Here is a 17,237-nt window from a genome sequence, read left to right on the forward strand (position 1 = left end):
TTTAGGCCTCATCTTAGAGATTTTTCAAAACCTTAAAATACTGAGTTTTGCTTCGTAATATATAGAAGTTTTTACTAAGCACAGACTTAGCTAGGATACTTTCTTAATTACTTGGTTCACCTCCTTCTAAAACTGTACAATTATTTAGACTTTATTTGAATGTTTTCATGACATCAAGAGAAAAGCAAGCCTTTCATGTGATTGAGTTGTACATGAAATAATCCAGTCAGACCCCTGCTTTGTGAAGCCCTTCCTCTGCTGGGCCAGCTGAGCTTCAGGCCTCTACCTGCTGTCAGTCATAGCTGTTCTGCTTGGATCTCTTCTCTGTACTGGAGTTAACATAAACTTTCCTTTGGAGAAAAGCTTCTGTAACTAAAAACAGAGATTTGAAACCAGAAATTGTGATTTCTCCCGGGTCTGATCAGAACCAGAGCCCATGTCTAGTTACTTTGGTTGAACACTTTTATTATAATTTGTAGGGTTTTTTCAACTTGTCTAAATGCAGAGTTGTCATGTTTGGTTTTAGAACTAACTGTGGTCATTCAAATGTTTTCAAATGATAGTCTCAGATTTCACTTAATTTACCCTGTTGAAATCCTTTAAAAGAATTGGAATCTTTTCACATGCATAAATTTTTTTCCCCTGTGGGTCTAGATGAAGCTCATCTGTCTACACGGTGTCAACAAACAACACCAAAATTGTTAGTAGAGATTGACGAAAGCAAGAGAGAGAAAGGGAGTGGGTATGAGGTTTTTAAGGAAGTTGCAAATATAACTAATGGGACTTTTCCCTGAGGACTAGGATGAAGGTCAGTGTTCAGCATATGAAAATGCCCTGAAAGGGGAAAAATGAGTCCGTTTTTTTGTTACTGTGGACAAGAAGAAAATAATGTACTGTTCTCACATGAACTGCTTTTTGTATGTAATTCTTTGCCAGTTCCAAATTGAATTGGATAGAATTGGTTTCATTCTTAATAATTTGCAGTTTAACCTGTTCTTTGTCCTATTTCTGTTTATCTGTGTCCCTGAAAGGAATGTAAACTGTATTGTAGTCTGGTTGATTAGATCCCATCGCTGCTAGCTGTCCATGGGATGGATTGCACTGATACAGTTTCTATAGATAACAGTCAAAGAGCTAATGAACTAAGGTCCCCGTTTACTTTTGGGGGCATCATCATTATCAAAGAGCGAATAGGTTATTCTTCATGGCCTTGGGGTCTACTTTATGTATTGGAGTCCCACACTAGATTGTAAGCTTTTGGGATTAGTAGATAAATTTCTCATCAGCATCTTCTTTTCTTTTCAACGTCAATGCCTAGTAGAAGTTGTAGTTTTTAGAAAATCAAGTATTAGTTGAATTAATGAATTAAATAAAAACTTCTTTGTTGAAATTATTAAGAAAATGTAGACAGAGTTAGCTCCCTTAAGGATAGTGTTTGAACAAAAAAGATTGTTAGTCTCTGTCCTGTTAGAAGAATGAGTTAGGGATGAAGCTTTTTTTTTTTTTTAAATAGTACTTTATCTCTAGGAACACATTTAGTACCAAGTTTTACAAAATATCTCCATTATGCAATTGTTCTGATAGGATTATATGGCTAAGGCTATGTGGTCTTGAATTCAGTTATTTTATAGAATATTTTCTTCTTATCTTAGTGTTTGCTGGACCGTTTTTCTCCTGGGATCCTCCAAGTCTGTATTTGTGTGGTTTGGGTCTAACTACTTACCATTTCCACCTTAATAGAGTGGCCACTTAGAAGAGATCATTGTTGGTCTGCAACCAACATATTCCGTATAAGGAATAAGAAAAGACAACTTCTCTGCCCTTCTGACCTTATAGGGTGTCAGTTGAGTTGGTTTAAACACTTTTTTTTTCCTATCTCTGCTTTCTGTAGAGTAACTGAAGAAAATGGTCATAGTTTCCACACACCTCAAAAAGGACATCTTAGTGAAGGAACTGGCATTGCTGCTTCTGATGTTCTTGACACTGTTTCTAAACCAGTTCTTCCATCCCACACCATTCAAACATCAGAAGAGCAGAGCTCAACACCAACACCGGTGAAAAAGTCTGGCAAGCTGAGGCAGCAGATAGATGTCAAAGCGGAACTGGAGAAGCGGCAAGGAGGGAAGCAGCTCCTCAACTTGGTGGTCATTGGTAATGCCCTTTGTTTTTCTCGGTGCCTGGTCACCTCTGCCTTAGCTGGCTACTTCCTGGTGGCAGCATGTATACTCTTTCCCACTCTGAGTGTCTCTCTGGGTGAAAATGGACACAAGCAAGGAGGTATCACATCATAGTGCTTTCTAGTCACCCTGAGGAAAATAATGCCAGATTACCAAGGAGGTCATTAGACTTGCTTGTGGCATTTTCATTTTGTGACTGTTCTGAAAATGCCATGTCTTACTGACAGTTCGAATTTCCAGAAGTCAAGGAAATTTCCCCCCTCTCTCAAGAGACTCTTTTTTTCTCCATTTACTTTAACCATCATTTGATAAAAACTGGTATTTATTACTCTAAACACTGACGTGAACTATTGGATTACATATTCATGTAACACCTCAATGTGAACAGCGTCTGGAAAATGTACCTAGTATTAATCCTGAATCAATTTTCCTTAGGTCATGTTGATGCTGGGAAAAGTACTCTGATGGGCCATATGCTTTATCTTCTGGGTAATGTAAACAAAAGAACTATGCATAAGTATGAACAAGAGTCTAAAAAGGCTGGCAAAGCTTCGTTTGCATATGCATGGGTCTTGGATGAGACTGGCGAAGAAAGGGAAAGGTAGTCACTATATTTCAAAATTTTTAGTTTGAAATGATATATAGTCTTTTAAATAAGTATATAGTATGTGTTGAATATGTATGAAACATGTCCTGAAATATTTTAAGAAACTTCTTTTAGAGAAAAGCTTTTGTGAGGGAAATATTTTTATTATAGTTTCATTATATCTACATACATTTTCTACTCTTCCAAATTCTATGAGAATAGTTGAAAAGAATGTTTATCAAAAAAACTTAAAAAAAAAAAACCACACACAGGAAAATGGTAGTAAAAAAATTAGTTAATTATTCTGTGGGAGAAGTTTTAGTTGTCCCCCCTAAGTATTTGTTAAATTGACTTGATTTGGAATTAAAATTATGAATAAGACTAAATTTTATATAAGGTAACTTTAAGGGAAGGTAACTTTTTATAGTAAACTGTCTTCTGTCTAGAATTAAAATGACCAGTATATTTAAATTATCAGACTTAATTCATCTTTATACTTTCTGTAGTATGTTTTTATGAGATAGAATCAATGAACTAGTAATTAGATCTGCTTCCTACAATAGAGATTTAATCTAGTCAGTTACTATGCCCGTTGCTAACTCTGCAGGAGAGAACAGCTATTCATATACCCCAGCCAAAGTGTTTCTTTCAGAGTATTCAGAGTGGTGGTTTATATCATGTCACAACTGTCAGAGATGGGGGAACCAATGACACCTTTGTCAGGAAAGAATGAGGACACCTAGTAAGTGAAATGGCAGGTATATCAACTGTGTCAAAGAAATGACTGAAGACTCTGAAGTCCTCCCAAAAGTCCTAAACCAACAAAGATATTATTCCGTGTTCCTGTCTTCCTTCTGAGTATAATTAGAAAATATATTTGGATTTTCATACTTTTTTAAAAAAGTGTGTATTTATTTTCTTGAGTCTTGAATAGTCTACATTATAATATATAAGGTAATTCTCAATGAAGGGGGGGACATAATATTCTTTAGTTTTTTTGATAAACAGAATTTTATATCATGGTGGGTGTTTTTTTTTCTTGTAGTTGGTCTTTTTTAGTCTATATCGCATCATAAGTTTGTTTTCCAACTAGTAAGGAAAATTAGTTGGCTGCAAATTTTTGGAACATGAATGTTGGAAAACAGTGGAATCCTGGTATGATGTCAGTGTTAGAAGACTAAATAATTTATTTCTACCTACCAGGTTACCAAACAGATTATTAAAATATATGGCTCTTTAGTTATATTTATGTCATCTGTTAAGTGGGTAAAGAGAACAGTAAAATTTAAGTTAGAATGACTTAACTTGTTAATATCTGAGTTGAGCTGGCAAGTGAGCTAATTATCTAATTCCTAGAATAGTCAGTAATTTTCATGTTTTTTTTTATTTTTTATTTTTGATAATACATCTACTGGTTGGCTGTTATTTTTTGCTGCTGGTAGTTCTCTATGCTTAGCATGATGCAATTTTAGAATATTCTTTGGTTCTGTAGATAGCAGATACATCTAGATACCTAATAAGAATTTTAACTCACCACTGTATGTTCCTCCATAGTATTTCAGAAATACAGTGTGTTACTTATCCCACCGTGTTAAATATTTATAAGTCGTCTCTTCTCGGGTTGAACAGAAATTAGTAAAACAAGTGACATTTTCATATCCTTAGGGTTACAAATGTAGACCAGAGCTGGCTCAAGAGTATATTCTGGTCAAAGCAGTATTGGGAGGAGCTCAGAATAAGTCTTGGTTTATCAGTATTCTGCGTGATTATTTGAGGATTATTAGAATTAAGCATCATTTCCACCAAGTTAAATGGCCCATTGTTTTAGATTAAGCTGGAATGACTTGATCAGGGAGACCCACAGTTACCTCAACACTCTGCTAGGGGAGACACATAAATTACTCTAATTGTCAGAACGCTTGGCAGTAAAAGGGATGGCCCATCCATTATTCTGGACTGTTTGGGGCAAACCAGGATGAATGATTACCCAGTTTATTGCCCACCCGACTTCCTTTTCCTGATGTCTGGAAAGACTTAGTACCTTTGTAGACTCTTCCTGGGCTTTCTTATAAACCGAACCTACATTTTTGTGGCTAAGAAGCGGTACTGTGTTGGTCTCCAAGAAAGATGAAATGGGATGTGAAACAAACTGCTGTTTATCTTTCTCAATTTTTAAAAAAAATTGCTATCTCCTTTGATATTTCATTTTTTCTAATTGTGTAACATACTAATCTGCCTTGCAAATGAAAGTTTATAAGTTTATTTTTATAATTAGTGAAGCATCTACATATAAACATGATGAAAACTGCCTCCTGATAGTAGTCATTCTTCACTTTACCTTCTCTGGTGTGCATTAGTTACTGTTTCTTCCTCCAGAGGTATCCCCATGTATCTTTCTCTGTTTACAGTCTACCTAGCCTTTTACCAAAAGGAAAAAAAAAAGAAATGGGAAATAAGCCTGCATTTTGATTATGTTCTTGTGGTATCTACAGCCTTATTTTAAAGACATACACATGTAATTTTGTTACAGCGGAAATTCTAGCCCCAATTGGTAGCTTAATTCATCAAAATAGTAGACCGTGTAATAAAACTCCCATTATTTCTTAAGAATTTAGACTGTCATTTAGCCCATATTATTAAATAATTTAGTCCATAGCATTGATTATTTCTATAGTGTGTTCTAACCATATTATGTTTTCTTTAAGGGGAGTAACAATGGATGTTGGTATGACGAAGTTTGAGACCACAACCAAAGTTATTACGTTAATGGATGCTCCAGGCCATAAGGATTTCATTCCAAATATGATTACAGGAGCAGCCCAGGTATTCAGATGTTTCCTGAATTATACTACACTGATTGTACATGCAATCTCCTGATGCTGAGCTTATAATTCTAGGATTATAACTTCTAAAATATTTTGAAATTAAAAAATTTAACTTTTGAAAAAATTGGAAAACATAGATTGTATTTTTATGATCTTATTGGTCCTATATAAAACTTTTTTTAGTTATTATATAACTACATATTAATTATGTATTTATATATTATATATACTTTATATTTTTCTATTTATTCTGTAAAAGCCATGAATTTCTTATAGTAAAAATACTAGTAAGGTACTTGATGAAATATAGCTTTATATTATATTAATGAGTTGGAGTGAATGTTTCAATATCTGCCTTTATACTGTATTTATTTTCAAGGCCTATATCTTTTAAAAGCAGAAACAGTGAAGCTTGGGAGTTTTGCCCCTGTGGTTTATTTACTTTCCTTGTAGGATTAAAAAACAGTTGCAATTTGTAGAATTATATAATTCTTAAGGATACTGAAAAAAAATCAAAGATAATAACTTTAAAAAATTAAAATAATGAAAGTAGCACTGTACATAGAGGCCATAGCTTCTTTTTCAATAAAAGATGGAAAATATAAAGAGTTATTGGAAAATATAAAGAGTTCAAAAGTTTGCCTGTGTCACTTGGCAGAAAGTGTGACTTAAGCAATTGGCATTTTCTGAGTTCTTAACATCTGTTTAAAGGGAATGTTAATACGAGCATTCATCAAGCTAAAAAGGATGTTCTATAAATAAATTAGAATATTTTGAAGATGAATGAGAAAATATTCTATTTCAGGAAATTGATACATAATTTCAAAATAATAATTTAAGATCTATGGACTGAAGAAGATATTGAAGATTAAAAAATAGCACTCTTGATTGAGTACCAGATATGGGCTAGACACTGTAAGAGGTGTTTTGTATACATGTAGTTTACTCCTTCTAAGAAGGTGTATATTATTCCCATTTTATTTTACTTTTTTTTTTTTTTTTTAAAGATTTTGTTTTTAAGTAAACTCTCTACCCATGGTGGGGCTTGAACCCACAACCCAGAGACCAAGAGTTGCATATTCTACCAACTGAACCATCCTGGTGCCTCATCCCTAGTTTAAATTAGTGTATTTACCATTTCATGTACCAAAGGAAACAATGTATTTTTCCCTTTGTTTCCTTGTGTGTGTGTGTTTTCATTCAATGAATACTTGCTGAATGCCTGCTGTGTGCCAAGGACTATGGTAAGCAATATAGGGGTATGAACTAAGAAGCACATTTTGTTAGTTTAATGGGAGAGGGAAATACCAAAACAAACAGTTACAGTAAAATGTTTTTGAATCCTAGAATCTTAGACTCCAGAATAATCATAAAGATCATTTACTCAACATGGCTAATGGAATTAGGATAGGAAAGGATTTCAGAAATTATCTAATTGAATTCTATTATATGACAAAGAAACGGGCTCAACATATTAGGGAACTTAGTGTGCAAAATACTGGGGTGGGCTTTTAGGGATATAAGCTAAAATGTGCGATATGCTGCTTCTCCTCAAGGAAATCACATAGGAAGGTGAAACATACAAAGACGAAAGGTTAACACAAATGTACCACAAGAAGTATATACACAGTATACGTGATAAGGAAAGATCTCTTTGTCGTGCTGAAAGGCTTCCTTGAAGATGGGTAGGCATTTGAGCTCCCAAAGGCAAGCTGCTGCAAGAAAAAAGAGAAATTTCCCCCCAAGTTTTTGGAGATGGTAATGGGAAAGAGAATTAGGAAGAATATTTATTGCCTTAGATATCTTAATGTCAATTCAATAAATTTCAGAGTTTTGTTTTGTTTTGTTTTAGATTTTGTTTAGTTATTTGCCAGAGAGAGAGAGAGTGAGAGCACAAGCAGGGGAAACAGCAAGAGAGAGAAGCAGGCTCCCCACTGAGCAAGGAGCCCAATGTGGAACTGGATCCCCAGACTCTGGGATCATGCCCCAGCCGAAGGCAGATGCTTAATCAACTGAGCCACGCAGGTGTCCCAATGATTTTCAAATCTTAACCTAAGGAAATAAATACAATTTGACAGTTATTAGTAAAACCTGATTAGAAGGAGATTTACAGTTATTGAGCCTAGGATTTGGAAGGTCAGGGCAGGGTGCTTTATATAAACTACACTTACTCTTCAGTGTTTCTCCCATCCAAGTACTAACCAGGCCCGACCCTGCTTAGCTTCCGAGATCAGACGAGATCGGGCGCGTTCAGGGTGGTATGGCCGTAGACCTCTTCAGTGTTTCTGTGAAGTGAGCAATTTTTTTTTTCTTTTTTTAAGTTTTCACTTACATTCCAGTTAGTTAAGATATAATGTAATATTATTTTCAGGTGTACAGTATTGTCATTCCACACTTACAGCAAGATTAAACAATTTACTGGAGGTGTGAGGCCTCAGTGAGTACACATGAGTGAAACAGTGTCCATTTCCAAATGAATTGCTCCAATTTGTGCTCTTAACCAAGAATTCTTGTTCAAAGAACTGGATCTCATTGAAGAAATTAGGGTTCAGTGTCTCAGGTCATGAAGGATTGTAAATGAATGCTGAGTTTTAGATGAGAAGAAAGGCAGGAATATTTGGTTAAGCAAAAAGGAATAGAAATCATGGTGTAAATTGCCCCACCAGAGTATGTGGATGGTACTTCTAATTTAAAGTTCTGTTCAGAGCAAAGTGTCTGATAAATTCTTTACTTTTGGACCATTTTATTTCTCATTATGGTGAAGATTATATGGCAATATATGTGAAATTCTTTAAAAACTGGATGGCACAAACTTAAAATGTCATTGAGGAAACAAGGAAGAGGAAAGCTATTTTGGACTCTGTTCAGACCAGAAGACCAGAGCGCTTCCTGTGGATGGAATGTAAAAGGATCCCAGTCTGAGCTAGCTCTGGAGGGCACTGCTGGAGTTTGTCATTACATCCTGGATTGTAGAAAAACAGATTTCTGTAAGAATAGGTAGGCCTGCAAGGCAAAAACCGCAAAGGGGGAAAAAAAATAAGAGTCCTCCTTTCAGGGATGTCCTGACAGTACATTGACAGAAGTACTTGATGAGGATGACAGTAGAGGGACACCTGTGATTGCACAAAGCATTCTCTGCAAATTTTCAAAGACTGCATCCACATGATGTAAGTGGAGTCACAAAAAGAAGTATCAACACAGGGGTGCCTGGGTGGTTCAGTCGGTTTAGGGTCTGCCTTCGGCTCAGTTCGTTATCTTGGGGTCCTGGGAACGAGTTCCGCATTGGGTTCTCTGCTTCTCCCTCTGCCTGCTGTTCCCCCTGCTTTCGTGCTTTCTCTCTCTCTCTCAAATAAATAAATAAATAAAATCTTAAAAAAAAAAAAAAAAAGCATCAACACAAAAGAAATAGTGGGAACCCATAAAACTAGTGTCAATAAGGCTAAAGAGGAAAAGGAAATAAGGCAAAGGTTAGCTTACTTCCTTCTTTCTTTGTGTGTAAATGGCGTGTGAGAGAAAAAATGTCTTTCACCTGGTTCTCAAAATGCTCCAGAAAGGTTCGGAACCTTTGTTAAGTCAAGGTTCTTTTTCTCTGCCTTAAAGGGTGAATGTGCTATTTTTGGAGAACTCATTTGTTCACAGTTTTTCATTATCATAAATAGTTTATAATTCTCTAGGATAAATTCCAGGAAATGGAAGTGATGGAAAGCAAAATATATATAATTTTAAGACTTGATACTTATTGTGAAAATGCCCCCCAGAAAGCTAGCTTCCTCCCTTAAGCTAGCTTCCTCCCTTAAGCACAGGCGGTGCTGTGCCTTTGCCTGTAGTAAATCTTTCTGACTTTAAGTCTTGCTTATGTGATTTCTGAAAGTGAGAGAAGGAAAGAATATGTTCATGTATTTTTAATGTCTTTTGTTTTTGGTTTCTAGTGAATTTGAATTTTTTCATGTTTCTCGGCCATTTGTATTTTTCGAGCAAATTGTTTGTTTGTACCCTTTAACTATTTTTCTACAGAGCTGTGTCTATTTTCCCTGTTTTAGTAAAGTTCATATTAAGATTATAACTTAAAAATATCTGTCCCTGTTGTATTTTTATTTATTTTACTTATTTTTATGTTTTAACTGTTTATGTATTTCCTTTGCCTTGATATTTTAATTGGTATGTAATCAAATATGGGAATTTTTTTATTCTTTATGTCATTATTTTTGGCCACATGCTAGTATTTTTTTTATATTTAAATTTTAATCCATCTGTGTAAGTCTTTTGTTTTGCTTTGGGGCTTGGGGTCAGGTTAAAGTCTACCTTTAAAGTCTGACCATAGTTAATCAACTAATCTGTCCTTTGAATTAAAATGCTGTGATGTTATTCCTAGTTTTGATTATTTCTTCTTTCTTAGGCAGATGTAGCCATTTTAGTTGTAGACGCCAGCAGAGGAGAGTTTGAAGCTGGGTTTGAGACTGGGGGACAAACACGAGAACATGGCCTCTTGGTTCGCTCTCTTGGAGTCACCCAGCTTGCGGTTGCAGTCAATAAGATGGATCAGGTATTTGAAGGCAAATGAGCATTCCTTTCATTTCAGATGTTAGTTAAGATGTTATCCTGCCCTATCAAGGACCTCAGAGGTCACTAGAGTACGTCTTATCAGTCTGGTGGCCATATTTAAAGAATTCATGATCCTCATATTAAACACATAAGATACAAGTAATTTTTAAGCAAAAAGATGCCTTCTCTCACTTCCAACATTAATTTTAAAATCTTATCCAAAAACTAATGAGGTACTATATGTTGGCTAATTGAATTTAAATTTAAAAAAAATCTTAAAATTGTTTTTAGTTATAAAATAATACACAATTTAATTTAGTATAAAGAAACCTGAAATATCCTATTTTCCAACTCACCTTTTCCCCCTGAAATCTTTTGACTTTTCATTTTGCAGATCCATCTGTTTATTTTTATATGTAAAAATATTTTTCTTCATAACGCTGTTATGTTATCTGTTTTGTTATCTCCTTTTTTAAAAAAAATAATGTTCTTGTGCATGTTTCCAAGTAATGAACTTTTGTATGAACAGGTGGTTTTTATAGCTTTTTTCTAGTCTGTTTTAAAGATATATTAACTTATTCAAATAATCCCCTATTTGTGAATATTTCCAGACGTGTTTGTGTATGTGTGTACTTAGAAAAAGCTTATTCTTTGGGAATTTCTGCACCTAAGGTCATATGCATTTTTAGGACTTGCTATATGTATGATCAAAATGCCTTCAAGAAAAGTTGCAGTTACTTACTCTCAACACATATAGTATATGTACTTTCCCAAACATTTGTTAACACTGCTATTTTTAAGTGATTATTTTCCAACTTCATATGCAAAGCATGTCTCTTTTTTTGTTAACTTGAATGTTAATATTTAAATATACTTTATATATTAACCATTTATGTTTTTAATTTTGGAATTATTTATATAATTTGCTCTTTTTAAAACTTCTCTTAGCAATTTTTAAGTATAATTTATTTATTAAAAATATTAATCCTTTATCTTGTCTTAGATACTTTCCCAATTTTTTTACTTTTCAATGTTTTGACATATATTCAAATTTATAAGTATTTTCTTTTGATTCTTTTTTTATGATTAAGTATTTTCTTACCCTGGGATCAGATACTTTTTCACCTGCATTTTTCTACATAGTTCTTTTACAGTATCATTATTACATACACCTTTTATTCGTTTGAAAATTCTCAAATACAGAGAATAGAAAAAAGGAAAGAATAGTAGAAAGAATTCTATAATAAATACCATATTATACCCGTTACCTAAGATTCTCCTATGTACTTGATGGCATCTTTGTCTACCCTGTGTCCACCCATTAATTCATCTTATTTTGACAAGAATTTCCAAGTAAGTTTTGCCTTGTTACACTTAATCCTAAATACTGCAGCATGCAGAGTTCATATCACATATACATTTTTAGTCTCTTTGGCTTGGGGGGGGTGTATCAATAATTTTATTTTACTTTAGTAGTTGGTCTGAGCACAGTTTAATAAATTATTCACTCTTTCTCCTTAAATTTGAAATCACTTACAGCATATACAAAACGTTCTGTGTGTATTGAAGTTTGTTTCTGGGCTTTCTGTTGTAGGAAAAGTTATTTTTAGATGATGTTAATAGTAAGATCTCATACTCTGAGTTTAAATTTTAATAGATTTCATATTTAATAGATTTTATGTTTATATTTTATTGTCTTGCTTTACATTTTATTGCAGAAATTTAAATTTTATATATAGCATGGTCTGAAATGTAGTTTTAAAAATTGAATCTTTATCAGGTTAATTGGCAACAAGAAAGGTTTCAAGAGATTACTGGAAAGCTTGGGCACTTTCTTAAGCAAGCAGGTTTTAAGGTAAGATAATTGTAAATTTGTATAGTTAACCTCAAGTCTCATCTTACTGATATGGCAGAAAAACCCAATATTTGGTGTTCTTGTCTTACTAAGTATGTTTAATTTCGTTTTTTATTTCTGCCTGGTAGCAAATATATCTTATGTTTTTTGGGTTACTTCACCATAGAAAATGCACATTTTATAAGTTGGCTTGAATTTAATGTAAATAAAAGACTTTTCTGCAGTTAGTAAATTAGGTTTAGGGAGGTCACAGAGGAATGGAAATTATACTTCCATTACAGTGGAAACTAGTGGGGAGGAATTTTCTCTAGCAAAGTGTGAATGAAGTATGCCTATATTACCAGGTTAAAATGCTTTGAGTGTTTTGGAACAAATTTTTAAGTTTCCCACAAAATCAAAACAGTTGAAAACTGTTGGTTCTTTGATTTCTACTACTTTTAAAAAAGTACATTGTTGCATTTACAGACTAGGTGCAGCATGGTAATAGTGAACCTTTTAACTTTTTGAAAGCAGTGTACTAAGTTTCAAATATTCAATCCTTTTTAATAGGAAAGTGATGTAGCTTTTATCCCTACGAGTGGTCTCAGTGGTGAAAATCTAATCACAAGATCTCAATCAAATGAACTCACAAAATGGTATAAAGGACTTTGTTTATTAGAACAAATTGGTAAGTATACTGCCATACTAATTTTGATGCATTTATAAGCTTAATATTGTTATTTACAGTTCTTGTTGGGAGGCATTGTTGTATGCGAAAAAGCATAGGATTTATAATCAGAAGAGCTAGGGTATTATATTTATATAATAAATATAAATATATATAATTTTTTAAAATGTATCCTTTATTTCTCAAACTCAAAGCTTTATTTCATCAAATTTTAATGCAGTTTGCACTGACAAGTGATTTCACCTTCATCACATAAGAAGGTCAGTGATATCACACCAAAAAGGAAGCCTCACATATTGTAGGCATCACTAAGAAATTTGTATTTCAAAGGCAAATCAAGAGTAACAAAATGTTTTCAGTTCAGTCTAATGAGTATCTTAATTTTCATCTTTATTAATTTGGAAATGACTGGATAAATAATCTTGATTTTCCTAAAGCAGCTATTTTTCTTTATCCTTTGGAAGTAGTGGAGACCAGATAGCTTGAGTTTTAAAACACCCACATACCCATATTACTTAACGACTTCCTCTTTAGTGGATCATCATCTCCATCTTCTCACCTTCCTATGCAAACACACGTGACAATTTTTACCAACTCTCACCAGCCTGGGCAAAACTCCAAGTGTTTTCTTTAGCTTAAACTATTTTTGAAAAAGTGATATGTAAACAAGATTGAAAACTCACCAAAACAAAACAAAAACAAAAACACATTTTCTTTCCTCATCCTCACCTTCAGGAGTCTCCACAAGTAATCCTGAAAAGTTGCCAGGTCTTTTAAAATCCATCCTCCCTACACAGCTATGATTTTTGAAATCATCTGCAGTATTTAAAATAATACTCCATTTTCTTTATTTAGTTAATGAGGCTCAGGCCTACCCTACCTAACTTACAGACTGTTGTTAATCTTAAATGAGATAATGTGTATGAAAACATAAACTACCAAGTGTTATATGAATGAAAGTCAATTTGCTATTAGTAATCATAAAAGAAAGTTATTTTCTGGGAGACTCGGGTCTATAATGGGCCGACTGGACTGGAGTCAAAAATTACTTTTAAATTAAATCTTGTGGTTTTTTTGCCATTTTTTCCAGATTCTTTCAAGCCTCCTCAGCGATCTATTGATAAGCCTTTTAGATTATGTGTGTCTGATGTTTTCAAAGGTAAGTGCTCCCTTATTAGTGCTGCTTCATTCTGGCCCCTGCTTTTATTTTCTCCTGACCTCTTTTCTTAGACGAAATTATGATACTGTCTTGATATTCTCCCTTCTCTGTGGCCAGTGTGAGGATCATTGCCAAATTGTTCTTGAAGTGCATAGTTCTAGTTCTTTAGCTCTCCTGCCCAGAAAACTCCAGTTTGCTTCATTTACGTCATTTCCCCAGCTCCTACTCATCCTCCCGGTGTGGACCTCTTTATCTTTTCTCTTTCTAACCTCCTGTGTTTTTTTCTCTCTTCTCATCTCTTTAGTTTCTGTATCCTTCAGCCAGACTGGATTGGTAACTCTCTCTTAACCACATGGAGTCTTTGTTGCCCAGTGTTCTGTTTTTCTTCACTTGCCCATCTCTTACCCATCTGTAGTGGTCTGGGTCCAGTCAGGAGATAGATACCATACATTGGTAAAAAGAGAAGCTGCTTATAAAGAAATATTAGTAAGGTAAAAGAGTGACTGTAAGATGAAACGAAACTCTGTCTGGTACCAGATGACTGAGAAGAGTATGCAAAGGAGGAAAAACTTAGAAGGCCATCCTAGAGAAGGTGGTGTATTAAATCCCGAAGGGTACCTCCAGTCTAATGTGTACAAGATCCTCTTTAGAAAACTATAAAACAGAAATGAAATAAAGGTCTTAATAACTAAAAGGATATAGTCTGTATGTTGGAATAATCATTACAGTACAGATGTCAGTGGTCTCCCAAATCTCCGTTATCACAGAGTAGGCAGTGCAGAGTGGCTTCAGAACTGGCTCCCCCACGCACATATCCTACGGTGCCCCTCTGTGTTCTCTGCATCCTCTGTCATTGCATTGTTTGTGTGGTATTATAATTGTTTCTGTGCATTTTATTTAACTTAGATTGTGAAGTCCTTAAGGGTCAGTACTGTCTCTTCTATGTCTTTATCTGCAGGACCTAGCTCAGTGCCTGGCACATAGTACATGTTTAATAAATGTTTAATAAGTGGATGAATGAAGGTACTTCCCTAAAAATCATTCAGTGAATTTGATATGATTCATTATTATTAGCTTCCCATTCTAGAAGTAGAAGAAATGTGGTAATGCTTTTTTAGAATGCCTGTTATTTATTCAAAATACAAAATACAAAAGTAATGTTTTGATTAACAATATTTGCTGACTATGCTTTTTCATCTTTTGTTCTCTCCTTGGGCTGCTTCCTGGCTTCTTCTTATACTCCTCCCTGTCAGCATGTTCCCACTGACATTACCAAATGACCTTTTGGTTGCCAAAGCCAGTACTCATTGTTCAGTTCTGTCTTACTTCCACCTTACTTGAATTTGGCTTTACTTCCGAGACTGGTAGCCGTATCTGCCTTGATACTTTCCTCCGTGTGTTTCTGTGACCCACTTTCTCCTGTTGTCCTGTTTCTCTGACTTATCTGTATCTTCTTTGCAGGCTCCTCTTTTTCTGACTCCTAACTAGTGTTCTGTGGCTTCAGTCTTTTTCTTAGTCTGTCTGCTGTTTTCAAACATCCATGGGTCCTCTACCTCCTGCGTCTTGATGGTTCCCAGATCTGTATATTACTCTCTGGGTACATGTGCTAACCGCTTCTAGACATCTCCACAGGGATTGTGCTTCCCGGGCTCCCATTCCCTTGGAATTTGATGTGATTGGTGCCCTCTGGAATGTCTTGTAGACACTTTACATTCAGCAAGCCTTAAATGGATCTTGTTCCTTAATTTCCTGTCTCACATTAAATGTGAGACAAATCTCACCATCATCTTAAGATTTCTCCCTTTTTGCCCTTATCTGTCATCTACCTCATCACCCAAATACCTACCGTCTGTCTGTCTGCAGTGTATGCATTTCAGTCAACCCCCTTTCCTCTCTGACACAGAAATAACAACACATCAATCACTTCTCTGTTCACAATTCTTTACTGCCTTCCTATTCTTTAACTGAGGATGCAATTCTAGCCCTGAGCATGATTTATGAGGGTCCTTTATTAATTTGTCTCTTGTCTATCCCTGTTGCCTCATGTCTTGCCTTTTTCTCCTTCTCGCTATGGTCCCGTAAACATGTCATATAAGTGACATGTAGGTCTTAGCACATCTCACAGGCAGTTATGACACTGTGCCTTTGTGCAGTGTCCTGGGTCAGCAGTGTTTTCCTTCTCCCCACACCCCCCCACCCATATGCATAAGTACCTTGTAAACTCCTGTTCTTTCCCCTTCTTAGTACCCAGTTAAAGTGCAGTCATTCCCCTCATCATGGATTCTTTTGTGTACCTTTTTCTGTTTTTATTGTGCATTTTAAATAATACTTGTTTCTGGACAGTGTAATTGTCTTTGCCTTTCTCTTTGCTGGAGTAAACCCTTTATGGGTAGGGGCTTATATTTTCATCTTTTAGGTTAGTACATGCCTTGGTACTTAGTAAGCATTCAGTAAATATTTGAAAAAAGAATGATTTCACTTTTTGTCACATGAATATTGTGATTTGCAGGAAAGTCTAGAGTAGAATGTGGTATGCTGTATTTAGTATATATGTTAAAAATTCTGAAATGATCACTGTTTAATGTTCATTGCACTGCTAGTTTTGTTTAACTCCTTGTAACTGTAGCTGACAGCAGCAATCATCAGATAACATTGCTATATGAATTGTAAGATTTGGGCATGTTTTGCAGATCAAGGATCTGGATTTTGTGTAACTGGTAAAATTGAAGCTGGTTATATCCAGACTGGTGACCGACTACTAGCAATGCCTCCTAATGAAACTTGTACTGCAAAAGGTATTCCTCTGTAAGATTCTTTTGCTAAAAACCTTTAAGTTGAGACAGCAGATTTTTAAAAAGTAGTTTAGTTATTAACTCCTGAGTAAATAACCTCTTAGTGAAATTGTAACTGACTGTCAAAGTGATACTAACTGTTGAAGATAAAAATGTGAAAACATTAAACGATTTTTTCTGTTGTGACTATGTGTATATAAATGTACATAGAACATTCTAACTGTGGTAGCTTTTCTTCTTCTTCTTCTTTTTTTTTTTTTTCCTGATTCTTAAAGCCTGGTTAGGATTTAACCAGATGTATAGACACCTGACAGATACATTTAAAATAGTATTCAGTAGCAGAAATTAAATCTAACCCCATCCTGGAACTAGACAGTAACAAAGCAGACTGCTTGCTGTGCTGTGTTGTTTTGAAATGTGTATTTCAGAATTACTATAAGTTAACAGCTTTGATCATGTTTATACCAAGAAAGTTCTTTTTTGCACAAACCTAAGAAAATAAGATGCAAATGCAGAGAATCCTAATGTTGAAAAGAGAAATTGAGCTAACGTGCCACAGTCCTGCTTTCCCACCTGTAATATATGGCCTTTCATAATGACCGATAACTATTTCTATCTTCAAATCCTTTGTACT

The 17,237-nt window shown here is 34.7% G+C and overlaps 1 protein-coding gene across 3 annotated transcripts in view; it reads left to right on the top strand.

Annotated features, from left to right (window-relative positions):
* HBS1L (HBS1 like translational GTPase) overlaps positions 1 to 17,237 on the top strand; it is an 84,146-nt gene that overhangs the window by 52,215 nt on the left and 14,694 nt on the right. For all 3 annotated transcript variants that reach the window (XR_004284938.1, XM_032339449.1, XM_032339452.1), the window contains 8 exons: positions 1,892 to 2,151; positions 2,613 to 2,778; positions 5,469 to 5,586; positions 9,985 to 10,131; positions 11,911 to 11,985; positions 12,535 to 12,652; positions 13,743 to 13,811; positions 16,502 to 16,606. Coding sequence is in view for 2 of the 3 variants with exons in the window: in XM_032339449.1 (XP_032195340.1) it covers positions 1,892 to 2,151; positions 2,613 to 2,778; positions 5,469 to 5,586; positions 9,985 to 10,131; positions 11,911 to 11,985; positions 12,535 to 12,652; positions 13,743 to 13,811; positions 16,502 to 16,606 (1,058 nt within the window). In the remaining variant the exon portion in view is untranslated. The remainder of the gene's footprint in view (positions 1 to 1,891; positions 2,152 to 2,612; positions 2,779 to 5,468; positions 5,587 to 9,984; positions 10,132 to 11,910; positions 11,986 to 12,534; positions 12,653 to 13,742; positions 13,812 to 16,501; positions 16,607 to 17,237) is intronic.

This window comes from Mustela erminea, chromosome 4, assembly GCF_009829155.1.
Source record: "Mustela erminea isolate mMusErm1 chromosome 4, mMusErm1.Pri, whole genome shotgun sequence".
Classification (NCBI taxonomy): domain Eukaryota; kingdom Metazoa; phylum Chordata; class Mammalia; order Carnivora; family Mustelidae; genus Mustela; species Mustela erminea.